This window comes from Sphaeramia orbicularis, chromosome 10, assembly GCF_902148855.1.
Source record: "Sphaeramia orbicularis chromosome 10, fSphaOr1.1, whole genome shotgun sequence".
Lineage (NCBI taxonomy): Eukaryota > Metazoa > Chordata > Actinopteri > Kurtiformes > Apogonidae > Sphaeramia > Sphaeramia orbicularis.
The window spans coordinates 22,108,354-22,136,310 of NC_043966.1; the positions used below are offsets into that span (position 1 = coordinate 22,108,354).

A 27,957-nucleotide genomic window follows, 5' to 3' on the forward strand; every position below is an offset into this window, starting at 1 on the left:
CAAATTCTATCTTACATAAACTGATAAAGCTGATTTCATCCTACTTTAATTTTCAACCCTACTATAGATGCTGTTGAACCAGCAGCAGGTAAATTTGTCAATAGTCAGAAATGTATCAAATATTTTAATACCCACTTTGTCAAGGTGTTTCTTTATGTACACTGAGGTAGAAACAATCTAGCTATTCTATTGTCGACATTACATTGTATTACCAACAGTAAAATTTTAAACATGACATTTTAATTTGATAAGAAATTTAATTTGTACTCTCTTTTGTTTGATGTAGACACATTCATTTACAGAACTTGTTAAATAGTTTGTGTCAATATTTTTTTTTATCTTCCATTATTTTACCTTATTTAATTTTTACATTTCAGATACTGAGTATGGTTGAAACTGAATGTTTCCACTGTTAATATGTAAGTTATTTTTTCTTTAACTGATTAGTTATTTACTTGTAGGCAATAAAATTGTGAAAAAGCCAAAGATTACATCCTCAAAAGTATGTTGTTGGTTCAGAAAACAAAAAACATTAAGTGTATTTTCATTGAGAAATAAAGAAACCATAAAAGCTTCCTTGAATTTAAGGGACTGGAATCAGAAAATTCTGATATTTTAAAAAAAAATTTCACACCCATTAATTGTATTAATTATCAAAATAGTTGGTCATTCATTGCATAGTTGGTGCTGCTGTACGTAAATTCTTTAACGGCCATGGAGGCAACACAGCAGTTAAAGAATTTATTGGACAAATGATCTTTTATAAGAACTTTTAGAATTTAAATACTCGTTAATAAATATTCAATTTAAAATTTTTGTCTGTCTACAAACTAAATTCATGTTTAATTTTTCCAGGCATTTAACAATATAAAAATAGCTGAGAAAAAGTTATATTTATTACACTGTAAGGTCTGATGTCTGAAAATAAAGTGCTGACTATATTACCTCACCATACATACATACACCATAAAAGAGCAACTTTCACAGAGGAAAATTAACCTTGATAGAAGAAAATATGTAACTTTACTAATGAAAGACACAAACTTACTTTTGGATCACATTTTTTATTGAAAATGTACATCAATGGAATCAAACTTAAGTAAGATATTGAATCATTTGTAGAGTGGGAGAGTTTTTGACTACAAGAGGTGATGACTGATACTTAGAAAAATGTATGGCATTTTCTGACACCAAAATGTTACTTTACACTCAGAGTCACGTCCAAAGATCATAGGTAATAAACAACAAGTTTTCACTTCAATACACAAAATATATCCTTATAAATTATATAAATGCACGAGTATTCTTTAATACTCCTATCTGGGATTCAGTTCAACTTCATCTTATACTAATATTTGGCAAAATGAGAGCTGAAATCATAGGACAGAGCAAATATACAATAATAATAATATGCACCATATGAAGAAAACAATGACGAAGTTGAAACAGACTGCATAAACTGAGTTATTAAGGGGATAAAACAAGCATGTCAAAGGTCAAAGATCACAGCGGTATTGAAATAAAAAGATGCATGCAAAATATAGAATAGGCTGGTGAATTTTAAAGCACAATGTCTAAAAGGCCATTTCATGTGACCTCCATGGTATCCAACAGTGACATGTAAACAGGTCACCATCAAATGAAGTGGTAAGAATAACATATTGCTTTGGCTTCTGCATGATTATGACTGATTATTTATGATCATTTATTTAGGTTTTTGTGTATATGGTGATTTCATACTTCAAAAATGCTCATGAGATTTCATTTCAAATGTAACTAGAATGAATAAAATAACATGACTTCTAATTCATAACACATTATACATAATGCATTAAATGCTTCTGTCCTTGACAAGTTTATTTGTAATCAGCGAGCCTCAATGTTTTAGTGGCGCATTGTTCTGATGTGTGCTTCGTAGTAGGAATTAAATTTCCTGTTGAAAAGATGTGTGCATAGTGCAGATCACTGCAAATTTCATTCAAGTAAAAATCAAATAATGGTTTCACCCATGAATCCTGTAAATGTATGAACCCCACTGATGACTTCTACTAAATGACATAAGAGCCTCTTTATATACAGTAAATTAAGACATAATAGCGGATTTAACTGTGCCCAGTTCCCAACCTTAGCTTCATTAGGTGGTCAGAAATACCATGCGAGTCCACATAAGGCCATGTTCAACAAGGGAGATGCAATGGGGAAAAAAACTAAAATAAAAGTCAATACAGTGAGAGAAACGGGAAGAGGTAAAGGTTGCTTAGTTCTTGCTGAAGCTGCAATCCCCTCTTCAGGTGGTCAAGACAGATTAAAAGAAGCTAAAGAGACAAAGACAGAAATCCAGCAGTTAGAGATGTCAAAGCAGAAACACAGACAGGCTTGAGCCAAACATTGAGAAGTGCATCTAAGACGAGGGAGAAAAAAGATTTAGGTTTTATTATCACAGACACATAATCAAGTGCTAAAACCCTAGTGATCATACACATTACACACATTAAGCATCAGATAAAGGTGATACTGTGTGTGTTGATGATGCTGTATGATTTTTAAGTGATGAATGCACTCAGCAGGGTGTTTTACATATGTGAATGTCTGCACTGTGCACCAAACTGTAAACATAATATACTAATCTAACAATAAATGCAAACGTTTATGTGCATGTAATATCCATCTGAATGGAAGTGCAAAGGTGTTAGTAAATACAAAGACAATAAAAAACAGTTCAATATGCAGTAAAGCAAGAGTTAGACAGCTCAACATGAGGTGAGGTTAGATAAGCAGCAAACACACAGATACACATTAACCCATATAATGCAGAGCAGGTAATGGTTAAGAAACCCTGAAGGATGGGGTCCACAAAGCCTCTGGTCACAACTGAGGTACTCAGTACCCACAAACGTTGGTCGTTTAGCAAAGCTTGAGGGCTGAGGACCTACTCAGTGCAGAGCCAGGGATTACTGCAAAGGAAAGTGAATACACACAGACCAGTGAGCTGAGGTTTATCAGGAGGGAACGGCTCTTCTCTCACCATGTTTTGGTTCTGATGTCATGTGGAACCACAACGGAAAAGTGAAAAACTGAGGAAAAAACTGAGGTCAGCTGAAACACTAGGATGAAGGCCTTGAATTGATGCAACAAAAGAGCAGTAAGAATCAACATTTTTACCTTGATGATGACTTGATTTTTGAAAAGTCTTGTTTTTTTAAAGCAAAAAACACCATTTACTGTCCAAAAGACTTGAATAATCATGTCTTAAATTTAAAAGCATCTGGAACTCCTCAATATTCACATGAAGTGAACCAGCTTTCCTCTCTGAGGTCCATGAAACTTCCATTTGATCTTCTAATCTGTGATACACAATGATTATGGCCACAGTTGTAACATTTGGTGAAAAATGGCCTTTATTTTCTTTAGAGATAATATATTTAGGCGCAACACTGATACAAACAACACTGGTCCCTGCAGGACATTGGACAAAATGATGCATGACTTTAAATGTGCCTTCATATTGAGAAAAATAAAAAAAGAAAGTTACAATTGCACTGACAACATATATATATATATAGATATATATATAAAATTTAAAAACATCACATTTGTGTAAAAGAAAGTGCAAATGTGAAAGCTAATACAAGTACGCACATAACACATGACAATGAATGAGGTATGGGAGAAGTGACTAAGAGATTAGGCTCACATCTGTTCATGCATCAGACTAAAATGAAACGACATCAGCACAGGGACACATTACATCTCTAAATGAACACTTCCTGCAAGATAATAATAACTGAAGTAATGTTTAGTGGAATGCAATTGACTTTATCTTGAGCATCCTCAAGATAATTATCCATTACAGCTGATTTTATAAAACTACTACTTAGAGAATCAGTAAGGTGACCAATATCCTTTTGTTGAAGATGGATCAGTTTATAAATTATTCATTTTATCCTTTCAAGATTGGCAGTTAAATCCTCATCTGTCTATCTTTCTTGTAATATCTCGCAGCTCAAACCAGAGGTGGAAAACGTACTGAAAAATTGTAAGTAAAAGTAACTCTGCTTAAATTCTACTCAAGTAAAAGTACCCATCTAAAAATCTACTTGAGTAAAAGTTAAAAAAAAAAAAAAAAGTACTTAATTTAAAATTTACATTGAGTAAAAGTTACGTTCAATTACTTGATGTAAAAAAAGGATGAGTCATAAATCCAATCCAGCACTAGTTGTTTTTAATCAACTTTTAGTCCACATAATAATTAGGACCTTTCAGGTGGTATAATGTGCACACTTTGTTCAGACCACCCCATAAAACATTTTTAAGTACAAGTGGTATACGTTGTGAGTTCTATGATCCATTTTTTTCTTTATAGGCAATTGCTAGCTATACTATGAATTAAAGCCATTAAAGCAGACTTACTAAATGACACATGAAACTTAAACCAATCAAACTCAGTGTCTGGGACACTCATGTTTTGAAGACAACTGAGCTGACTTTGATGGGCCATCACTGTCCACCCAAAGCTCATAGTCTAGGCTACAGCTAACAGCCAGCAGCTAGTCTATTATACATGAATTAAAATGATTTCACACTGCAAAAAAGGAGTGTCTACAAACAAGATAAAAACACTAAATATGAGGAAATAGGTCCTCAAAACAAGTCAAATTTCATTTCATTTCATTTTTTACTCAGTAACGAGGGGTTTTCCCAATGTAGCGAAGTAAAATACTTGGGTCAAAATGTACTTGAGTAAAATTAAAATTACCTATTTCAAAAACTACTTTAAAAATGACCAATAACTCTCAAAAACTACTCAATTACAGTAACATGAGTAAATGTAATTTGTTACTTTCCACCTCTGGCTCAAACACACATGTCCCAGTACTTGATGTTTCACTTTAGCCTCAACACATTTCTGCCCATCACAACAGTAGTCATGTATGTTAATATTTTAAAAGCACACTCTGACATGCAAAGAATCACTAAATATAAAAAACAAAAGTGGAATGCATTTTTGGCAAAATTTATATAAAAACAGCCTGAATAATTGCTTGTTCAAAACCACATAAAAGACAAGCATCATTCAGCATTAAAACAAACAAAAAAAAAGAAAACACATAAAGTGATGTGTAAAAAGGAGTCAAAACTGTGAGCAATGCCCTGGGTCTTCCACATAGCAGGGGAGGGCATGTGGAGGGTTGGATTATGGGGGTCAGGTGAGGGTGAGGATGGGGAAGGAGGGGGGACTGTAAGGATGATGGGGTGGGAACTCATTCACAGCAGGATGGCCACAAGGGAGCACTTTTTCTACAGGAATCCTAAGCTGGAAATAAAAGAGAAGGGCTGTTAATGCTTTCTTTGGGTTAAAATACCATCAGGACACACAGTTTCACATTGGTGACAATACATCAACATTAGTGAACAGATGACATTTAGAGGACATGCTGGAAAAGGAACCTCCAAGTGTGCAGAGATCAAGTGCCAACGTAGGTTTTTGCTGTTTGAAATCATGAAGAATGACCTCCTCTAAAATTACCAATAGTAGTTTTTTTCTTTAAGATGCTCTCCCTCCCTTGAGTGCTAAGTAATTTGTCTCAATGTCTCCCTCTTGGTATCAAACAGCAGCTTGTTTTCATCTACTTTAACACTGCTGAGCTGCTTGAGTTTACAGATTGCCAGACAGATGTCTTCGTTCTCTTCCACTCTCCCCAGTGGTTGTGTCTCAACAACATCTCTCTTTGGATTTGGCTTTTGTATCGACTCAAGAGGGAGGGGGTCGTCATATGGTTACGAGATCAACAAAACATGTCATCTCTATAAACGGAGAAAGACCCTGGGGCGTTTTGCTGCTCTGGTGTGACCCGTTAGTCTCAGTCCAGCCTTGAATGGCTCTTTGTGTGATAGCAGAGTCGAGTGGGGAAAGACTTGGGAGAGCCACAAAAAGACTGTTGTGGATTAAGGGAGGCAGATGGGACAGTGCATCAAATGGGCGTATGAAGGTCCAATAAACTGGTTGATTTAGAAGCTGGCAGGGGAACGGTAAACACTGCCAGCCCAAGGATGTGACTGACTCTGCTGTTGTTACAGATGTTACTCTCTTGATCTAATCTACGTCTACCACACAGATGTCTATGGAGGCCCTTTTCTGATACTGAGTTAGGGAAAAAAAGATCTCGTAAATCAAAATAATTACTTAATACTTAAAAAGTAAATGGTATCTATATTGACTCAGTACAGAATATAAGGATTTGGACATCACAAAATAAGGAGATACTTGCCTAAGAAAAATGAAGGCCATTAATACCTCAAAATAATGAGTCTATCTTATAATTTAGCGCTACAATTATCTTTATATATCTCATTATTTGAGTTACTAAGACATTACCATGAGATAGTAAGTCAAAATATGGAGAGATTTTGAGAAGATTTCTCATTACTTTGAAATATTAAATCAGTATTTTGACCTGCAGGACTTTTTACTTTTTCATCAGTGGCAGAAATGTGCCTCCACAGATATCCAGGTTTCTAATTTATCATATTCATGTGATCGAACTAAAATCACATGGATTTAGATGACTGTATAAACATTAAATAGTGTAGTGGCAGTCCTCTCAACCACTTCTAATGTTTTACATCTATTTAGATATAATAGGCTAACACTTTTGTCTCACTCAGCTATTTTTTCAAGTTATATTTTGGACTGACTGTGGTGTAACTCAAGAAGGGAGTCTTACCAGAAAAGGTGCTTCATGCAGCATGCAGCAAGTGTGGGAGGAGTTAACTGGAAAACATTATGGATGCAACATAGGTGACACATGCACTCAAAGGACAAGTTTACAGCAAAGTAACAAGCAGTAATCAAAACCGTGGCCTATTCAGCAGAAAACACTGCCTGTGGCCTGGAGATTAAATATAGACATTTCTGTAAGTTACTCAGTAACTGGTTTTGATCAGTGACCCATTGTCAGTTGCCGTTTAGGAAGAGGAATGTTCCAGGCAGAGCTCATACAGACAAGTGGCTGTGAAGGAAATAAATTAATAGTATAAAAGAAATAAAGCAAAAACAAAACAAAACCTTCTCAGTGCAAGTGTCTTCTTCCTTTTTAACAGGCACGGAGTCGCATCAGCTTCAACACAAAACCAGGAGTTGATTACCAACATGAAAGCAGCCAACAATGTAAATAACATATTGCAACCACACGTGAACACATCTGGCGATCAACGCCGCCTCTAAGCATGACACGTAGTTTAAAGAACAGCCTCGTAAATTCACTGGCTATAAATGCGGCATATAAACCGAAGAAAAAAGAGAAAATATGTGACAGGTAAAATGGAGAGATTATATCTTTTACATTAAAAACAGAAAACTGTCTCGGGACCACTTCAGGACAGATGTATAAAACTGTAAGTAGTTTCCAACACACAGTTAAAAGAATCATGAACTGTCAAGTGAGAAAAATTAAAAATTTTTCAGTTTCATTTTAACTTTTCAGTAATGGTTACCAGATTTAATAAGGCTACTTACTCTGATTATTTTATTTCATATTGCACCAAGAACAACGTGTAATTGCAGAGTGATGATTTCTTACAGAAATTCATCCAACTCTGCTACTTTTCTCCATTCATGAACAGAGCTACTCACTTTCATTAGTTTCCCAAACACTATATACTTCTGATTTTTTCCACACTTGTTGTGAATTATGAACTCTGGTCAGTGTGGAATTTAGGGTTAACCAAATTCTCTATTACATTACAGTGGGTAAACTGAAGCATTTGTCTGCCTCCTACAAAAGAGAAAAGTCTGAGAACCATCTACACTGTCTTAGCTTCAGGCTTTTTCTAACAAATGCATTAAATTATGCAATTCTCACGTGGATTATGAGAGGATGTGACCGAAAAAGCCACAAATGAGAAAGGCTATTAATGAGACTGGACAAAATTAAGTTTCATCTTCAGCTCTTCTGCACAAAGTGTACGGAACATCAAGGAATTTGTAAGTGAACTATGTCACTCTAATCTAAAGAAAATCCGAGGGCAAAATAACTGCAATTATAGTAGTAACAGTATCCATGTACACATGTGTTCTTTGTTCCTCTTTGTAGTCAGCCTTTCCAGTCCTCACACAACTGAAGGTGGTTTCTTGAACCTGTGGTGTGAGGATAAAGACACTGGGGGGAAGAGAACAATACTTACTTTTTCCTCTCTTTGTCCCTCTTGAGTGTGGTGGATCCCCCTGCTTGCTGGGCTTGGTTCTGCAAGAGCTCTGCAGCAGTCTTTTTCTGTTTGAACATGTTGAGCTCATCATCCAGGGTCTTCTTCTTTTCCTCCAGTTTCTTTTTCTCATCCTGGTGGAGTTTCTTCAAACGATCAAACTTCTCGTGCAGCTACGTGACAAAAACATAACAGATTCAAGTTAGAAAAGAAATTTAAAAAAAGATTAGTTGTAAACAATGTGTTCTGTAACAGAACAGGCCCAGAGAGTAATGAGGATACCTCCTTTTCTGCTTCTTTAAGTTCAGCCTCCTTCTCTTTGACTCTCTGAACAAACATTTGCCTCATTTCTTCTTCTTTTTTCTGCAGCTCACCCATGAACTCATTTCTTTTAGCCTCGTATGTCTCCTGCAGACTGAGAGATGACAGGGTAGAGAAGGAAGAAAGCAAGATGAGTGAAAGGAACATTATACTGAGCAGAAAAAAATGAGGTACACAAAGAAATGTAACTAAACAAAATTAATTACAAAAGAAACTTGACCTCAAAGGATTAAATGGAACCAGAAATAAACAGAGGGAAAAGGATAAATATAACAGAGATAAATGTGGAAACAGAAAGTCCAGTGGTGAGTTGCCTCATACCTAAAGGGTTTGCTGTCAGGGTCTGTGTCCTTAAAGCCCATCTCCTCCAGTTTGCACCTGCGGTAGAGTTCGTAATGGCGTGTGTGCGTCTGCTCTCGCAGGTCCTCCATGTTCACTCTGATCAGCATCTCTCGCAGTTTGACAAAGTCACAGTGATTTTCGTTTTCCACTATGAGAGACACATGAACGTTTTACCATATCATCAGTTTGCATTGGATCCTCATGGCATTAATGGGTCTGTTTAGGCAGTTGGACAGGATTATGAGGCTGAGGTACTTATCCCTGGTCAATTTATTACCTAGTTCCCTAGTTAAGAGGGGCAGACAGTAGTACCAACATGGAAAATAGGGGCTGGGGGCAAAATGTATTTAAGCCACCTGGAAAAATCAATATCAGTTTGAGTGCACACCACATTTAGAATGTTTTCACTACTCTATCTTGTTGTCAGACAGCCCTTTCCATTGGTGAAGTGAAGCCATTATATCACTCTAAAGTCACAAGGTCACATCAATAGAACAGTAATTTTATGTTGCTAATCAATGTCATTGGTCTATTGGTGCCTTAATTGGTTAGTTTGTTTGATTTGGACCCAAACTAACTGAGGCAGCAAACCAATCTCAACATCCGCTGTGTTTTGTGAGTTATAATGTTTTTATCATGGGATTCTGGTGGCTTTGAAAAAAATGATATGATGGCAAAAAGGACTTGGCAAAGGTGAAGCAGTGAAGATAGGCTGACTACAGCATAAAAATTAACTGTCACTCATTTTTTAATTGGCTAAAATATGCTCTATTGCTGCCTCCATCCACAGCACTACATTGCTTAGCTTCTGTGCGCTTGTCCTAACTATGGCCATGCCAGTCACAATTTACTGCAGGTAACACATCAACCATGGATGAGTTCCTCATGAATCCCACAGTCTAATAATTTGAGAGAACCATTTAAATTATTTGCACTAAATGTAAAGACTGGAACAATCAGAAACCCTAGAACTCAAAGAACATCTTATTTGGCATCCTATAATTCAATGAAGTGCAACTCACAGACCCCTGTTCAAAGTTCAGGTTTGAAACAGATCAGTGTTTGTGTCCTGTAGCTTGTCTGCTGATTTGGATAGTTCACTGAGTTAAACAACGCACACCCAAAGACCATATGATACATGCATGCACGCACACAGTCAGGGGTAAATTGACCTAGTGTGAAATAAAGCCTCCAGTCAGAAATATTATACAGTGCAGACAGTGAGCATTGGGACATTGATATGTTTTTCATTGTTTGTCACAGTAGATTTCAAATGAAACATCATCTATGAGGTTTAAATGCTGACTTTCAGTTTTAGGCTGGAGGCGCTGAATACACACAAATACACACTTGGTAAAAAGTTCAAGAGATGATCTGAACTCATAGTAGATACTCCTGTGAGCCAAGAAAAGTATTATGATAGATTATTACTCATTAGAACTTGGCTACATAACAGAGAGCCTGTTTGTTAGAACTGTTCAAATAAGTCAGTATCAAATCAACTCAAATATAATTAGAGATATATGAAAACATAAGAAGTTCTCCAGTTGTAACATAATGTACAAATGCAGAGGGGGTGTAGCAGTTATATATGGTTATATAGCTGGTTATCAAGTATTTTGCTGCTGCATAGGAGGAGTATAAGGGGAGCAGTCATAATGGGAAGGAGCACACTCATTTCCTGTACAGCAAGTGACCCAGGCTTACCCTGCACTGTTCCCCAGGGGTACTGCCGGGCCTTCACCATCTTGTTTCCAATTTTCACTTCCTCTGTGCTCCCCACCACAGCAAATGGCAAATGGCTCTGATAAAAGGAGACAAAAAAAATCTGTATTCTTCCATCCACACCTGAAAGAGCTGCACATTCTGCTCAAAACACATGTAAACTTCAGCTTTGCCAATGTTTTACCACTCTGTAAATCCAAGAGTGTTAATGCAGCTATTGTATTTGTGCATGAGGAATCAGGACTTATCTTACTTGCAGCTGGTTAAATGTCTGAGCAGTGTTATCTTACTTAGATAGACCATTATCAGTTAGTTTATTCAGTAAAGTGCTAACAGTTCTGACAGTAAGATAAAAGACTTTCTATGAGAACAGAGCTCCGGTCAAACTCTAGAACAGGCACTGAAAGGCGAGTGCCTCCAACAGTCCATTAGGGAGTGTTAAGGCATCTCTACATATTTGACCTCATAAACAGCTAAGTGAGTCGTGGCTCATCTGTCAGTGGACACAAGCTCTTTCCCACACTGCCAGCTTCCTGCAGACTGAGCGGGCTGATTGTGCTGCTCTGAACACACTCCTCCCTGCATGGGGTGGCTTCCTAACAGTCTGAGCAGATACAGACGACGCTTGTCCTCTTTCTACATCACATGCTTTAATGCCAGTACAGTGTACCAGAATTTATGTTAAAAAAAACATGTCAACAATATTTTTCCCTTACATTCCATTGGATTTAGAGGCTTCAGTCTAAAAAAAAAACAACTATGAATTTTTTCTCTGTTCTGAATTATGGAGTACATTGTAAGAGTGTGTATGCAAAGCCTGTTGTAAGTCTTACATTCATAGTTGAGTTGATCTCTGCCACAGACTCATCATCAGTGGGGAACTGGTAGATCTGCACACCATTGCTGACCAGTTCACTGGTGATCTTGATCTTGAACTTGGCCAGCTCACTCTTGGAGATAGCATCTGACTTGGCGATGATTGGAATTATATTAACCTATAGATTAAAAAATAAGGATATTTACTGCAGGCCTTCAAAATGACATGGTGCAGAAACACTTGCAGATATGCAGCTAAATATAGAGCAGCTTGGGGATGTCTGTCAGCAGCAATTTTTTCCTTATCTTCATCTGCAAATCCAAATGCAGACAATATGGGAGTAATTTCATTTGTACTGTGTTTAATCCAGCATGCATATTTCTACATATATTTTACTGTACTGATTGTATTCAGCAGCAATAAAATTGTTCAGATTACAAAAATTTTTTTTAAAAAGTTAAAATTAAAAAAAACAAAAAAAACAATAGGCATTCTGTGCATATGTTCTGGTTGCAGTCATTTAAAGCTGACATTTTAGATATAATTTTTAAAATTATATTTATCTCTCAAGCTCCAAGATCTGCAAATTAGGCCTTGGTGCATTGCGGACAATTACACGTTCTTAAACTCAGGGATAAAAATAGTAAATGCAGAAAAGAGAGCAGCAGGCATCAATCTCCTGCTCCACAAAGATCCACTGCTCTGAAAACTTTGTCTCAAGATTCTGGCTTCAAGAAATTCAACAATATTTATTCCTTGTTTGTCATCCAGGCTATTTAGACAGAAGAAAAGAGATAGCTCTTGCTTGTGGATCAACCAGATGACAAAAACATGCAGGGTCACTGTCATATAGGCACTGGCTGAGAGAAAATCGGGGTCACATGACCGTCTTTATACTATGGACACTTCAGCAGAGCAGAGTCTGAATGCCCCCTAGGTGAATGTGTAAACAGACTGGGTTCTGCTCTGGATCACGCTGTTGCTAGTTCTCGCCGGAGGGCACAGCTGCTCTGGCAAACACTGAGCCAGTTCTTTGTACAAAAGCCAGGAGCTCCATGCAAATAAGCTACTGAGAAAAAAGGACATCGCAAAAAACTAAGCAGCAGCCGCCGAGCTGACTGCATTTCACAGCTGACCTACACCAACGCCATTACAAGACAACAGCCAATTTGCATGCAGGCAGATGGCCTGGAAAGGTTTATGAGTGGATGGATCAAATGCAGCAAACACAGAGATGGTAGCAAAGGATTTACACAAACTATATCTGTACATGGTCATGGGCATTACAATAGGTATTATATTTAACATGATTCTGCTGCAGGGCAACGTGTATTTACAGCCAAAAAAAACATACACAGAGGAGTGGGCAATGTGATGAATCTATACTGTGGACAATCTATATTTAGCATATGTTCTGCTTTTCAGAGGAAATGTACAAATTGAATCATACATAAATAACAGCACTGTACAAACTTTCCCACTTCACTAATATTCATCTGAGTGTAAATTCCTTATTTTACAGGAAGCTCTGCATCATTATAAAGCAGCACGACAGACTCTGAGCTTCTGGTGGCTGCAGATGTCCACACATGCACCATGCAGTAATTCTGTTTTTACAGGACCATGAGGATGTAGTGCTTTCTTTATAAATTGGAAAGTTTATTTTACTCTTATTAAGACTACTCTAAACATTGGAACAACATTATTACTCAAACAAAGAATGCTTTTTGTGAAATAACAACCAAAAAGCACCACTACATCACACTGGGTAAGTCTTCCAGACACACAGGGAAAAGATAATGGTTCCAATGCATTCAGCCTTTATTTCATAATAACAGGTGAAAATTGGGATTCAAATCATGACATGATCACGGAAAACCCTCAAGTCAAACCCACAGCTATTACATTTGAGAATCAACTAAAACAAATCTGTACAATGCTTTTAGTATACAGGCACCATTATTAAATCCCAACAGTAACCAGTATTGATTAGATATTGATGGAAAATGCCCACAAGTCAAAGTAGGTCTCTGAACAAATTACTTTCCAGCTTCCACAGCAACAACATTAAATTTGACTTATCAAGTTATAAAACCATCATTAGATTAATAAAGTGAACAGAGGCTCACCTTGCTGTCGAGTTTCTTCATAGTCACCAAATCCAGGGATTTAAGTGAGTGACCCGTGGGAGCAATGAAGTAGAGGCATGCATGGATGCGGGTGTCATGGTAACTGTGTAGCGTACGCTTGATTTTCAGCTCTTCTTGAAGGTATGCTTCAAACTGGGCATCTATAAACTCCACAATAGACTTGTAGCTGCCAAAAAGAAAAGTCAGTCACGTCAACATGATACATGTCGGTAGAGATTTGAAGTTACCTGCATCTTTAATAGGTCTTACATTGTTCCACTACCTACAGCAACTTTATTAAGTGCTTCATTTTTTACTACTTTTTCTATCCTCTACATCACATTTTTGTATTGCCTAAAAGGGTATTTTAAGGAGATAAAACAGAGATGTATAAGCTAACAGCTAGCAATTATTTTTATTGTCAATTAATCAGGCAGTAATTTCCTAGACAGATTCATAATTGGCTCAGGAAAGAGAAAAAAATGAGAAAAAATCAGTTTGCATTAAGCACAGATGACCATTATGTCCAAACTGTTACCTGTCTTCTTTATTGATCTGGTCTCCAAAGCCCACTGTGTTAACGACAGTGAGTTTAAGGCGCACGTTACTCTCCTGCAGTTCATAGGTGTTGGATTTGAGTGTGACTCCTGGCTGGTTGTGTTGGGTGGGTTCGCCTTCAAACTTGGTATTGAACAGTGTGTCCATCAGTGTGGATTTTCCCAGACCAGTCTCACCTAACAAGGAAAAAGACATGCATCATTCAGTGACTGCAACTGTATCCAGACACCAGAAGCCACAAACTATATTTTCCTATAGAGCATATTCAATCTGTCCAATACACGGCCATGTTTTCCACCATTATCACCCCTCATACTTGAAAAACCACAGAAAGTCAATAATAGCTTTATAGTGGTGCTCAAAAAGAGAGATAGAAACAGAACATCTTTATGTCTACATAAGTGAACACAAATTGAACATGACATACAGACATTCAAGGCTTACTGTCTAAAAATGACTAAAAATGAGCAGTAATAGCTCATTATTGGCTGATGTATTCTAACATCGTGGCTGTCAGATGACTCAGTTACAAAGCTCACTCTGTAAGAAATGCTATTTTTATTCCTCACAGTCTGTCCTGCACTCCAAGCATGCTTTTGCAGGATATCTCACTATATCCAAAATGTCCAGGCTTTCCCTCAAAATCCCAAATAACTGATGTAACCAAATGTTATTGTCTGTGTCTGACAACAGCTTGAGTCACTGTGGAGAAACCTCTCAGGCTTAAGGTAATGTGGCGTCTTGTTTGGAGAAGATCCAGACCCACATATTGGAAATTACAACAGAACAGAGGCGACTGCTTAGTAGAGATTACAGTCACAATATCTAAAAATATATATATATAAAAAACACTAATACTGTCAAAGTTTCTTTGCTTTAAGCATTGTTTGCATCACTGTACAAGGCTTTGTGAATTTACACAATTACAGATTTACAAATTGTTATTGTCTCAAAATCTTTGCTTTCACACTCTCTGATTAAAGTCTTGTGATTAATGTTTCTCTGAAATGTTTCTTACTTTTGATCCAACAGCGCACATACAGTATAACACAAATTTTGTTTACATCATTTAAAAAAACAGACATATTTTTGTTGACCCTTTCCACTTTCCACTGATACACAGTTTGGAGGCAAATCAAAACCATACAAACCAAATGCACAAAACAGTCACCAGATGTTTCTTAGCATTAAAACCTTAAAACATGGGCAGTGAAGGTCATTAGACCTCAAAATAAATACAAATCACAACAGACAGCATACAGTCTTGCATAAAACAGACATTGTCAAATAAAAGCTAGTAAATGGTAGTATAAAAATAGAAGAAAAAAGATTAACAACATTTGTGAGGACAACACTCCACTATGTCTCCAGTATACTGAAATTAGGAAAATGAAATGGAATAAGTAAAGCATTCCTAAACAAAAGCCAGAAGAACAAAAGGCTTGCCTTACTGATCCCAAACAACAATGTTTGGCTCTTTCCACAGACAGATAGCCTTGCCTAAAATCCAAAATATCAACAGTAAGTTTTGTATTTCCTCATCAATTAAAAAAAAAAAGCTGTGTGGACAAATTATTAGACAGCTCTTCTCATCTCCAAAATAATCATTAAGTTGAATCAACATCTCCATAAAGCTTTTTCACAAAGAATTAAACATTATAAGTAATAAAGCAGGTAAAACTACTGTGTTATGCTGCATTCATAGCAGTTAGCTGTACCTTGTAAACCGGCAAATGAGTTCATGGAGGTAAATAAAATATTATTACTAATGAAGCTGAAACAACATGTAGCCTAGAACTCAACAATTCTCAAAAAATGACAAACCCAGTGAACAGCAGGGACAGTATCATTACCACCCATGCAGATGAGTAATTTGATTAAATTTAATAACTGATATTTTAATAGTAACACAGAGATTACTGAATTTCCTACCTGAACCCTGAACATCTTACTCATCATAATAACCAGTGGCAACTGACCCAAAGCAATGTTTGCATAAAACCTCCATGCACTTCAAATACAGAGCAAACTGTTTTGAAAAGCCTGGCTCTCAGTGAAGCAAATAAGTTGTCTTATGACCTGGGGTAAGAGAGGAAAAACATTTCATGCATGACATACTCACCAACACAGAGGATGTTAAAGCAGAATCCATGGTTGACAGACTTGTTGACCAGCTGGTCAGGCATGCTGTCAAAACCAACATGACCAGCCAGAGGTACAGCACGAGCACCTTCACCCTAAAGAAAACATAGGGGGTTTATGATTCACCTTGCTGAGGAAATTTGTATTCATAATCACTGTTGAAACAACTATTTACAAGTGACTCTGATCAAAAAATCTCTATCACATTTAATCATACTATTCTATGAGCCTGAATTCAGGTGCAATGTGACTGACTTCCTGTTTCCTGAGCTCTAACTTTCTTCCCACAGTCGAGACGGTTACTAACCACCATGTACATATATGGTAAATGACACTGTTCATTTCAGTTGTAATGAATAGCACAAACACTGAACCATCCTTAAAATGCACCTGCAGTTAATTTGAAAACCGACCAAAGAACACATCAACAATTGTAATGTTAATTAAAAAAACAGTAAAGCCTGAGTGTTTAATATCACCAGACCTGTGCATCTTCTCACTATACTCTGAACCCATAACTCTTTCTTTTTGGCCTGCTGCACTTCCATTCACTTTTCTATGAATGTGTTTTTTTACAGTCTACTTCTGGACCAGGAACACCGAAGTGTAAAAGCACTGTTGCGTGAGTGTGGGGGCGTGTGGTTCAGTGGTGAGCATCTCCATCTCTGCGAATCCCATTTTTGCAGCCTACATCTACATTACGAGGTACAGGAAAGCAAAGAATTTAGATTACATGTCAAAGCAAAAGCTCTCAACCAGCTAAACCTCAGCCAACCTGCCCATTATGTGGCTTAACATAACAGTACTACTTTCCAATGTGGCATAGGCTTTAAGAGAAAAAACATTCCTTTTGGGGGTCAGTTTAAAATAACCAGACATGCTGATGGCACTTGACAGTTGTGGATTATTTGGATAGTTGAAAATGGGTTTAAACAGCTGAGGGACTATTTGGAAAACTGGGGGTAATGTGACAAGGCAAACATCTTTTACTCATCAGCTGCAAGTGCAAAATTCCTGAGACCTTTACTACTTTTTGGGACACATACAGCCAAGTTACACACAGATTTCACCCGTTGGGCCACAAAGGGAGCTCAAGCTGCAAAACCTTGCTATTCTGAGCACTGTATCTGGGTTTTGGTGGCTTGCTTGTACCAAAACACAAATCTAGACAGACTTCACACTCGTGGCAAATTGCAGGCTTACCCATTTATAACCTGCCAAGATCTGTTTCACCCGTATTTTCTACACATATCAGACAACGCCCGACTGAAAGTTAACGGGACTTGCGAGAAACAACATAACGGAAATGAGCACCGTAGCCCTGCTGAAATGGGGGCGTTCAGAATGAATGCTCAAACGATTGCAATGTGTGTAGTAGCTCACGGTAAAACGATACCCTCATATCGATTATACTGACCGATGTTGCTCATATTTTATTTAGAAAACGACGCTTTTAGTAGGAATTGCAGCTAAAGGGCCGAACAGGAAACCTTCAAATTTCCATATGGAAATGAAAAATTGGAATACAAAGCTACGACTGGGCCCTGATATCATATGAGAAATTCGTCAAAAATAATAAACCAGTATTTAAGCTTGTAACAGCCACCTTTGATTCAATTAACAAATTAAGCGATTAGCTAAATAGCTATGATTTGGGGTGCAATAATGGCCACAAAAACCGTTGCTTATTATTTTACCGCTCAATACGTACCACAACGCCAAGCTAAATAATACATTTTGATGTAAAGGTAAATTATATTTTAATGATAAAGGCAACCTCTGTAAAATAGGCTACTCACCGCTTGCCTTGCTATCTCAGTTGAGGCCATAGTAGTAGCTTTTAGCTGGAGGACGAAACCTCGGCTGCTCTCTGTATTTAGCAAAGGAAGCTGCACCGTTGAGGTTACGCCGAAAGATGGCCTGCTGGGAATGTACCACTGATCAACAGGCTCCCCGGGTATTATTAAGCATGGTACTGTAATAACGGCAGTAAAACGAAAGAAAACGTTATTGAAAATTATAAAAATCTATCTTTGATTCCGTTTAATTGCTAATTAGAGTCAAGATTAACCATTAATGACAACTAAAAATTGGTACTATCCTCTAAACACACCTTCTCTACCCTCTTGGATTCGTCCAGTCACAGGCAGCGGACTGCAGTGAATGAACACCACAAATGAATGCAATAATTTAGCAATAAATGGCAAGTCATGGTCAAAATGTTGATGACGAGGTAACAAACACATGTCTTGTGTCATAGTTTGACTCTTACTAAAATATTAAGTCTTTCCAAGGGTTTTCACTATGGTTGTAAGAGATCGGAAGTAACAGCTACATTAATGTATCTGAATAAAATACCTGGATGCGACAACATTTTTCAAAACAAAAAGGCTGTGTTAGTATATATTTACTTTTTTTTTTTTTTTAATATAATGTTAAATATTTGTGGCGTTAACTGTGACATTAATATGAATACGATAGTAATGCATGGGTGGGAACCAGGCAACGTCTTTTTTTGGTAACGCCCATTTAAAACAATGTGAGCTACAGCGACCAATAGGATGAGAGCAGTGAATTTAAAAAGGAGCCGCGAACCTCTCCGTTTTATACCAAAACACTATCAGGTTTAAGAAGTGAGGAGGAAACAGAGCGATTCGAGTATTTGGAAACGCTTATAACAGTATTCCTCAGCGCTTCTCGCTAATACAACAAAGCGGTTTGGTTGAATACGAAGGTGAGTGACTAACAAAATAATACTCGGACATGTTAAAGTCGACAGTGATACGTGAACTGATAAATACCAGTTTAGCTAACGACTGTCGTTTACATAGGATAACAGCGAATTATGGCGTTATAGTTTTGGTTAAAGCTAAGCTAATGCCAAAATGCGATGTTCTCCTTAACTGCCATTATTATATATAATTCCAACTGGTTAAGAGCTAGCTAATAATCTGAAAGGAGCCGCTAGGCTAACTACGAACATAAAAGAAAATCGTGTTTATTTAATTTGCTCTGAAACCCAGAAACGTCAGCCAGTCAGCTATATGAGACGACGACATTAGAATAACTAACCAAACTATAAAACAATAAGAAATGGCTTGGAATCAACAGCAGAAACCGTTTCATCAACAATGTTACAGTTAAATTGTCTTTATGGTTAACCCATAAAAACCCAGAGCTACCTTTTCGGCAGTTCCAAAATATTTCTTTTCTCTATATTTAACTTTTCTTAAATGATTTATCACCATTTATCATATTATCTTCTGTATTTTGCAATTTTTTTCATTAAAAATCAGATATCTTCCTATATTTAATTCACTGATCATGTTGATGTTCATTAAAACTCAGATTAAAGTTAAGGATTATTATGTCAAAAACAGAAAACATGACTTCTTTTCAGCAAAATATATCAGTAACTGTACATAAACCCAGTGTCTCCATCCGCTGTCACTGATCAAACTTCATAGGTTTTACTGGTGAATGAATGTTGTAGAAGATGACCGCATTTCCAAGTTCACTACGGTGCCTCTGAACGTCCAAATGGGTCATATCTGATCATGAAAAGATGACAAACTTAATTTTACACCAATTATTTACATGTATTGATAGGTTTAGTGGATCATAACTTATCAAACAGTTTAGATTAGTAGATGGTTTTGGTCTCTGGTGGTTGTTTGGGTCTTTATGGGTTAAATTAGCTTGTAGGTTTACTAAACTTTACCACTACCCACTTAAATATGTGTGAGATGCGGAGTTAAAACTAAAAACACACCTTTTATCAAATATGCTAAATCATAGGGATATGACAACAGAGTCTGACTTCAGAGGTCAGACACTAGTATCCCCCCTCAGATCTGCAGCTTTTTTCTTGCTTCATTAATGTATGGACTGTGCTCAAGTTGATTGCAATTGAGCCTTTCGTGGCTAATGAAGACAGGCAGGCTCTGACCCCAAAGATATAAGTTTGCCATAATGACCTACAATAAAAGCATATGATAGCTAACATTTTCAAGCTGGAGTTGGTTAATATTTGGCATTTAAGGTTAACTTTGTACAACAAATTATCACCATGGTACTATTTAATTTTGTTGTTGGAGTGATTTCTTACTAAATAGTTTGAACTCTGCTAAACTTGTTTGTTTTTCTAAATACTAGCCCTCGCTTATGTGTCAGTGTCTACAACAAAAAGGCCTTGTTTTACATTTTTGCAGCTCACGTTAACTTGTGTTTTCAGATACAATGGCCAACATAATCTTTGCTGAGCAGGAGAATGCACGTCTCCATGCGCCAAGCCTGAAAATGCGACAGCGGCTTCAGTCTGCACCAGGTATACAAATTAATCAGAGCTCTTTTTTTCCCTTAACTGTTGTAATGGTCTGGTAAAATGATTTGAAACACAGTCTGTTTGTAACCTTGTCCCCCACAGAACAACTGAAAACTCCTTCAACTGCCAAAACCTTTGTTACTCCACAGCTATCTAGTCGTAAGGCTTTGGGGACAGTAAACAAAATGGTCTCAACTCCTGCCATAAATGTACAAGAGAAAAAACTCCTGAAGCCAGAGGTTGTAATAAAACTAAGAAATGTATAACCCTCGATAAATTGATAAATTGTTGTGCCTTACATGAATGTCTTTCCACCACAGGGAACTAAAGTGAAGCCTCAGAAGAAAGTGCAGGAGTATCCAGAAATTGAAAAGTTCTTCCCTTATGACCCTCTAGGTAACTATAAATCCATTAAATTCTTGGTGTTCTTTGACAACAAACCAGTCTGTATTTGGATGAAGCAACTCTCATCTATAATCCCCTCTATCACCTAGTGGCATTGAATATAAAATCCCACCCTTTTTCTCACAGGATTAAATTGTCTCTGTATTTGTTTCATGAGGATATTCCTGCTTGAAATTTTAACTGAACTAAACTAAATGTAACTGAATGTGATAACTCAATGAAATTGGAAAACAAAACAAGTTACCAATTTGTGGCTTTTACCTCCAGAGTTTGATAAGTACAGTGTACCTGAAGACTTGGTTCCGCTGAGTAAGCTTGCTCTGCCTGGACTTGCTTGTTTCCCACAAGCATCACATCTGCATCTGGAGGAACCAGAAATACTCAGTCCTCTCCCAAACATGTCACCAGTGAAGATGCCAAAATGTTCAGGTAAAGTCTTACTGGGGCTGCATTCAGTTTTATTGTAGGGGGTAAAACCTCTACTGAATATCAGATCTAAGCAAAGTTATTTAAGAAATGTAAGGTTTCCACACCCATATTGGTTCACTTAGATTTAATTAACTAGTCATGATTCCCAAAATACAAAATAATGTTGTCCACTGATCCTAAAACTCTCAGGTTTTCTGGGTTGGATCTTGTGAGATTTCTTTTGCTATCTTGGAACACTTCAGGCGATTGTCTCCCAATATAAGTAAAATGTATTTTTGTTTAAGCTGCAGGAGCAAAAATCAGTTGGGAAAAATGGCAGAATGTGAAAATGCACACCTTCCTCTGCAGCTCTCAGCTTTAACTAAATGTTAAGATATTTTAATCTCATGTTATAGGGTAGTAAAGTGGAAATTAGAATATTTTCTGACCAAATCTGATCAGCAACTGGTCATTACAGCTATCATTCATGTATTTAACATTTCCTACCTGTTTGAAAACAGCAGTGATTGGCTAAAAGTCTACAGCACAGGATAGATTACACCCTGAAAACACAAGCAAAGCGTTCATTCATAAATCTTGTGTGCACTTGGATTGTAATATGAAAGGTAATTATTTTTCCCAGTAACAATCTATCAAGTACTCTAACCTTAAATGTTCCATTTTATGATATATACTGCTTACATTTCTTTGTTTGCAGTTCTTAACTTTAATAATAAGCTAAATTGTATCTGAAAGCTCCAGACAAATAAACTAAAACATGGCTCTTTTATACTGATGCTTGATCACTGCACTGTAATATTGTGTCTTGTGAAATATTACTCTACGTCTACAAAATAAATAACCTGCAGCGTTGCAGTGACACATGACTCCTCATAGGGACTATTAAGTGTGAGGTACAAATTGGCAACAACTATCATTAACTGAGAGTATCATTAACTGTGTCAATGACCTGACTGTATCTCCTTTCCAGATCATTGCTCAGAGCTGGATGCCTTTCTTCAGACACTCAATGAGTTGACTGTTGAGCTTCCTCCAGAATCTGTTACTGACTAATTTTAAATGAATGTTCTTTTATTAAAGGTTTTACTGAAATAAAGTTTGTTTATAATAAACACTTGTCATTTGTATTTGACGCCAGTCTCTATCTGTTTATAACTGACAAGCAGTGAAAGTATCATGAAAAAGTGTTACTTCCTGCTTTGAAGTCCATCAGTGGTCACATGTGAAGGAATCTCGCCATTGGTTTTTGCCAGAGATTAGAATGAACTTTGTCTCAGTTCCTCTTGTGAATAGAAGACTCTCGCCTTGAGTTTGAGGCTCATTGTTTCGACTTTATGTGCAATAAAATGACATTCTTTACTACAAAATCATAAGTCTGTCAGATAAATGTAATTTTGTGGACGCTGGACTGAGTAATGGTTGATCCACCTGGAGAGAAGGCGCTTTGTTCCATTCGTGAGTCGGTCTCCGCTTCGGGTAGTGAGCAGGTGAGTAGCCCCGGTGTGCTGGCATCCGCAATCTGACATAAATAAGTCAAATATGTTAGTATATAAGGAGTGGAGAAGATGTCTAGAACAAGCGTTTTACTTCATCTGGCAAAATGAGGAACTTGACAAACTATTACATATTTGTATTATAGATTTTTAAAGTGTTTTTGTTTACATTCTCTAAAGTAAGGTTCTCCTCTTATGACACAGGGATTAAAATCCGGTGGGAAAGCATTGGCTGTATATATTTTGACACTGGGACCTTCTGGGTGTTGTCTAAATAAAGGAAGTAGTGTTGAAGTCGGTTCGCAGTGGAGCTGGGCAGCATGTATGAGAGCGGATCAGATGCTGCTGGATGTGACTCAACTGAATCTAAAACAGCTGTCAGCAATACCGACGCCCACGGCAGCGGGTCCTCCAGACAGGGCACTGTTGTGGAGCGATTGTCGAGATATGGCATGCAGGTCATGCCCAGTGCCTTCCAGCGTAGGTCGAGACTGCAGAGGCAACAAGAAGTCCCTGACAGCTCGACTCAGAGAGAGGCTTCGATCACACCCGCTATGCGTAAAAAATACCTGAAAGAGCTGCTCCTGAACGCATCACACGGTGGGTTTAGTAGCGCCCTGTCCTCGCAAACAGCCGGGGGGAGTCCACGGGAGGATCAGGACGCAGAGTGGGCTTTGTACCCGATGGAACACGCCTGGATGCTGTCTGCGGTGGAAGGAAACTACGAGACCATTCTGGAGTTCATCTCAGAAGACCCCCATCTGCTGACCAGGAGGGATTTCATCAGTGGGTACTCTGTCCTGCACTGGTTAGCCAAAAGGGGACAGGACGAGACCCTGATCAAACTTCTGCGGTACGCGGAGAGTGAGGGGATTCCAGTGAATGTGAACCTGAGGGGCAGCGGAGGGCTGACCCCCCTGCACCTGGCCAGCATGCACGGACAGTACATGGTCATCAAACTGCTGGTCGGAGCCTTTGGGGCCAATGTTGACGCCATGGACTATAATGGGAAAAGAGCCTGGCAGTACCTGAAGGGAGACGCCCCTCTGGAGATGAAGGAGCTGCTCGGGACTTGGGACGACGAGCACTGCAGTGGATGTGTGCAAAATGTCAACAGAAACATCAACAACAACAGCGCCGGCGCAATGAACTCGACCCCCTATGATGATGATGAAGTGGATGGAGAGGTGGAGGATGAAGGCTACTTTGACCGGACAAAGAGGACCGGCAGCTGGAGATTTGGATCCTTCCGGAAACTGCTGAACTCTTTTCCATTTCTTGGAAACAAAACCTGAGTTATCTGGTATTTTCACACCAGTTGATCACTGTGTCATCTAATCCAATGTAACACTGCCATTTGAGTAAAACCTTTATTTTTTCATTGTGTTCACTAAATAAAAACATCTAGAAACTGTTTCTAGTTCTGCTTGTATAAACAGTGGTTTATTGACGTGGCAGACTTCATCCAGTCTTGGTACTTCAGGTAAACACTTCATGGTTTGTTTTACTACTACAGAGTGCTTCTTGAATACTTGAGTTACTTTTGGTCCAAGTAATAATGACAAGCCTCAAATTCCAACTGAACACTTCACTAGAAACAACCACAATATGAAAACATTACTAAGACTGGTGTTAAATATGTGGTCAGAAAATCCTGACTGATACTCTTTCAGCCAAGCTTCGTCAGCATTAGCCGTCCCCCAGTGATGTTTGGTTTCCCTCGGAAAAACATTTGGTCTCTTTAAGGATCGCTCAGCTCTGCTTACAGGGAAAAAATGCCACGAAACCACATTTCAAGTTTGATCACTGATCTTTTATTGTCAAACATGAGTATAACCAGAGTATCTGTACAAAAAGACTGCTGCTCCAGATAACATGGCTCCCTCCTTGTGGTCAGGCCCAGCAGCTGGACGTCCTGGCAGATGTTCAGATGGAGGGAAGCTGGGATCAACGGACCCTCATGTTTACAGGCCGAGCTTAGTCCTCCTCCAGTGTCTCCTCTTGGAGTTGTACCTGAAATAAAGAGGCCAGGCATGTTAGATGAGAACATTCTAACTTTTCTAAGTGGAGCACAAAAGATAACCCATTTTACTCAGAAAAGTTCCTGTTCTGTTTTGTACAAAGTAAAAAAAAAAAAAAAAGCTGAACAACTTTCCTCCAGCACTGAGTGAATGATTTATTTGTAGGCAAACAATGTAAATTTCCAACATGTGCTGTGCAAATTACATGAGAAAATGTAAATATTTAGAAATACAAAGTGTTACTAGTCCTCTTATCAAAAAGAAATGTTTAATATGTTGCTTCATATATATAAATATATTGATATTTGACAGATACAATGCAATTACATTAAAATGTGTCCTGCACTCTTAGTTTTACCATTTGCAAGCTTTGTTCATAATATAAACATACACAAAACCATCCATCTACCAGACACTTGCTCTCACCAGAATGGAAAGTTAAAAATTCAACCTATTCAGAGGCAACAGAACTGATTTAAGAGCGTTTCTCACTCAGTACATTGGGCAGGAAACCCAATGTTAATAGAACCAAGTAAACATTTAGGTGTTGAGTAATGAAAATGTGTAGCAGTCACGCCTTGTAGCAGACATGAATACATTATGATACTCATGTAAAAGACATCTTCCAAGTTCTTATAAATATATTTGTTAAACTGTTGAGAAACTACAAAAATGCACAAGATGAAATGGTAAACTAAAGATTTGTACTATGATGTGTAGTGACATTTTGTTTAATTAAAGTTTGGTACTGGAAAGAGTATAGTTCAAGAAACTGTATTAAAGCCAATGTATCATTATCAAGTTTTTCCAGTGACACCCAGTGCATGGAGTATGTTTAATATTTTGTCATGATGAAATCTGCGTAGTTCTGGCAGACATCATCAAACTCCACATTCAGTAAATTAATAGTTTATTTGAGAAAAGAAGCAAGGTCATATTCATCTAAATCCTGTTTCAGATGTCTGACCACAACACATGGCATGACATATGCAGTCAAATGTACACGATCTGCTGAGGAATCACTTTAGATAACTTTCCACTGACAGCACTAAATCACTGAAGCGGTAATGGGATAGTAGTTGCAGACATTTAAAAAGTAGGAACATCCAAGAGGAAGGCAATTTAGTGGGTAGAAAAGCAGTTTCAAGTAGTCCATCCAAGTGCTATGATCAGCAAAGTCAGAATGTTTCAGCCAAAGAGCGCCCTGATCACTAATGCAGTGATCAGGAGAAAGAGCTCCACAGCAGAAAGATGTTCTCAGCAGGGATAATGACAGCACTCCACAGACATGAAGCACTGCAATTGCAGACCTGCTTTACATGACACCTTTTGCACTTCTAACCTGCATTTGTCAGCAAATCAGACATCTTCTGGCTTTGTTAAGTATAGGCAACTTCTGAGCAGCTAAATAATAATCTGCAGTGATGTTATACAATATTAAAGTGTTACAGACAAGGATGATTAATAAGATTCCTTATAACACCCACACACCTTTATGAATTCACTTGAGTAAACCTAATACTGTCTAATACATCTGACTTACAATAACTCCCAATTCTGTCACAATAAAATGTCAAATCCCTCTGGGAGCTACACATGCTGTGAGGACTGTCAAGTGTTGAAAAATGTCTTTACATTTTGGTGGTAAATTTCTGTTGCAAGGGAGTCATTTTCTTCTGCATCAGTGTATGATATATATACACACACACACACACACACACCTTTTAACCTTTTCTTGGTTAACAGACTGATTTTAAGTTTATTATTCTTGTATTACACTGGTTTCTGAACAACATGAGGTTTGGATGACAGCTTTGTCCTCTTATCTAACTTTGAGTTGGAATTTTTGGTTAAAATCTAAAAGTACAACAAAAAGAGAGTGTTGCCATCAAAGGTTTTAGAACAATACCTTGCTCTAAGTGTTGTTGAATTTGTAATGCATTGTAGCAAAATGCTTTTTCATCTTGGGCCATCCTGCTGAGGGTAAATGTTCAACATCTCATCCTTAAAACTGAATAACTGTTCTGTGTTCATCAAAACCTGTCTCTTCGAGAGAAAACCAGGAACACTGTAGTTACTATTATTATAGTAATGTTTAAAGACGATGAGCATAAGTAAACTGACTATGAGTGCAGTTTTACAGAGTCGTGCAATTAGGTGACTTAAGGCCTAGCTGTACACACTTCAGGTGACTCTTGTCTGAGTATTTTCCTGGGAAGAATAATTTACTAAGAAACTGAATGTATTCATTTTAGAATGCCTCGCTGCAAGACCTGTTTGACTACACTAGATTAAATGTAGAATGAGCTCATCTGGGAGCTGTGGCCTGACATGTCGCTCTATGTCAACAGCCTGTAGACTGGAGACCAGTTCTGTGCACAGACATGCAAAGTGAAGATGCCACACAAATGTGCTCACCTGATCTTGTTGCCAGTTTTCATCCTGATCCACTGAGGAATCGGCCTGTTCTGTTTCTGCTTCTTTGCGAGGAAGCGCTTGATCCTGAAAGTCTTGTGGGACGACTAAGAAGCACAGAAAACACAAGGGCATCAATACATGCTTACGGAACTATAACTATTATACAGAACCCTCCTAAAAACAAATACAGCTTCAGTGTAAAGTTGTAGCATCTGCTAAGCTAACATGCGTAGCGGTAGTACTAGCTAGCAACCGGCTAACCCCGCCAAACAGCTGTAATCTGCTAATATCGCCTCTTTTTGGACAACATACAGGCTCATAAAATACCATCGACATATTTATTATGAGTTGTACATATCGGTACACATTTAAAGGTCCTGATGACATGGATGTTTAAAGATTTTCTGTTTACCATTTTGTCCACAGTCCTTTCCCCACAATGACGGTGGTCGAAGAGAGAGAAGGAAGTGACGGACGCTGTTTTATCCAATCAGCGTCCAGCAAATGGACCATTCAGTTTACAGACAGCGACATCCTCTGGTGACTGTGGGAATTTATCCAAAGCGCTGAGGTTTATGCATCTGAGAAGGTGGAATCTTCATTTATGCGGAAAGGTGTTCTATGGAGTTAC

General features: G+C 37.8%; 4 protein-coding genes and 1 non-coding gene across 14 annotated transcripts; 2 read left to right on the plus strand and 3 right to left on the minus strand.

Annotated features, from left to right (window-relative positions):
• Window positions 1-1,048: 1,048 nt before the first annotated feature.
• Window positions 1,049-18,157, minus strand: septin6 (septin 6). 8 transcript variants are annotated; one of them, XR_003936525.1, is made up of 11 exons: window positions 18,036-18,157; window positions 16,217-16,331; window positions 14,075-14,270; window positions 13,537-13,723; window positions 11,424-11,585; window positions 10,573-10,669; window positions 8,845-9,013; window positions 8,485-8,617; window positions 8,185-8,375; window positions 6,726-7,118; window positions 1,049-2,315 (listed from the first exon to the last, which is right to left on the minus strand). XR_003936525.1 is itself a non-coding variant. In XM_030146206.1 (11 exons), exons 1-10 carry the CDS (start codon window positions 18,063-18,065, stop codon window positions 6,769-6,771), a joined length of 1,284 nt encoding a protein of 427 aa, XP_030002066.1. In that variant the 5' UTR covers window positions 18,066-18,157; the 3' UTR covers window positions 1,049-2,315; window positions 6,726-6,768. The 8 variants fall into 8 exon arrangements, 6 of the variants coding, with proteins under 6 accessions (XP_030002066.1, XP_030002064.1, XP_030002061.1 ...); XM_030146206.1 differs by having other exon boundaries at window positions 6,726-6,772; XM_030146204.1 differs by having other exon boundaries at window positions 1,049-2,954; window positions 6,726-6,772.
• A 289-nt stretch (window positions 18,158-18,446) lies between these two features.
• Window positions 18,447-22,506, plus strand: pttg1 (PTTG1 regulator of sister chromatid separation, securin). Of its 2 annotated transcripts, none has more exons than XM_030146211.1 (6): window positions 18,447-18,469; window positions 20,471-20,563; window positions 20,663-20,799; window positions 20,881-20,956; window positions 21,233-21,394; window positions 22,365-22,506. In XM_030146211.1, the coding sequence occupies exons 2-6, from the start codon at window positions 20,476-20,478 to the stop codon at window positions 22,445-22,447; spliced, it is 546 nt and encodes a 181-aa protein (XP_030002071.1). In that variant the 5' UTR covers window positions 18,447-18,469; window positions 20,471-20,475; the 3' UTR covers window positions 22,448-22,506. The 2 variants fall into 2 exon arrangements, with proteins under 2 accessions (XP_030002071.1, XP_030002070.1); XM_030146210.1 differs by lacking the exon at window positions 18,447-18,469 and adding an exon at window positions 18,855-18,970.
• A 118-nt stretch (window positions 22,507-22,624) lies between these two features.
• sowahd (sosondowah ankyrin repeat domain family d) lies at window positions 22,625-24,631 on the plus strand. Of its 2 annotated transcripts, none has more exons than XM_030146209.1 (2): window positions 22,625-22,881; window positions 23,072-24,631. In XM_030146209.1, the coding sequence occupies exon 2, from the start codon at window positions 23,208-23,210 to the stop codon at window positions 24,180-24,182; it is 975 nt and encodes a 324-aa protein (XP_030002069.1). In that variant the 5' UTR covers window positions 22,625-22,881; window positions 23,072-23,207; the 3' UTR covers window positions 24,183-24,631. The 2 variants fall into 2 exon arrangements, with proteins under 2 accessions (XP_030002069.1, XP_030002068.1); XM_030146208.1 differs by having other exon boundaries at window positions 23,092-24,631.
• Window positions 24,632-24,678: 47 nt separating this feature from the next.
• Window positions 24,679-27,880, minus strand: rpl39 (ribosomal protein L39). Its single transcript, XM_030146212.1, has 3 exons — window positions 27,739-27,880; window positions 27,327-27,430; window positions 24,679-24,900 (listed from the first exon to the last, which is right to left on the minus strand). Exons 1-3 carry the CDS (start codon window positions 27,739-27,741, stop codon window positions 24,852-24,854), a joined length of 156 nt encoding a protein of 51 aa, XP_030002072.1. The 5' UTR covers window positions 27,742-27,880; the 3' UTR covers window positions 24,679-24,851.
• On the minus strand, window positions 26,090-26,225 carry LOC115427756 (small nucleolar RNA SNORA69). Its single transcript, XR_003936549.1, has one exon. It is a non-coding gene; the product is annotated as a small nucleolar RNA SNORA69 (small nucleolar RNA).
• Window positions 27,881-27,957: the final 77 nt, after the last annotated feature.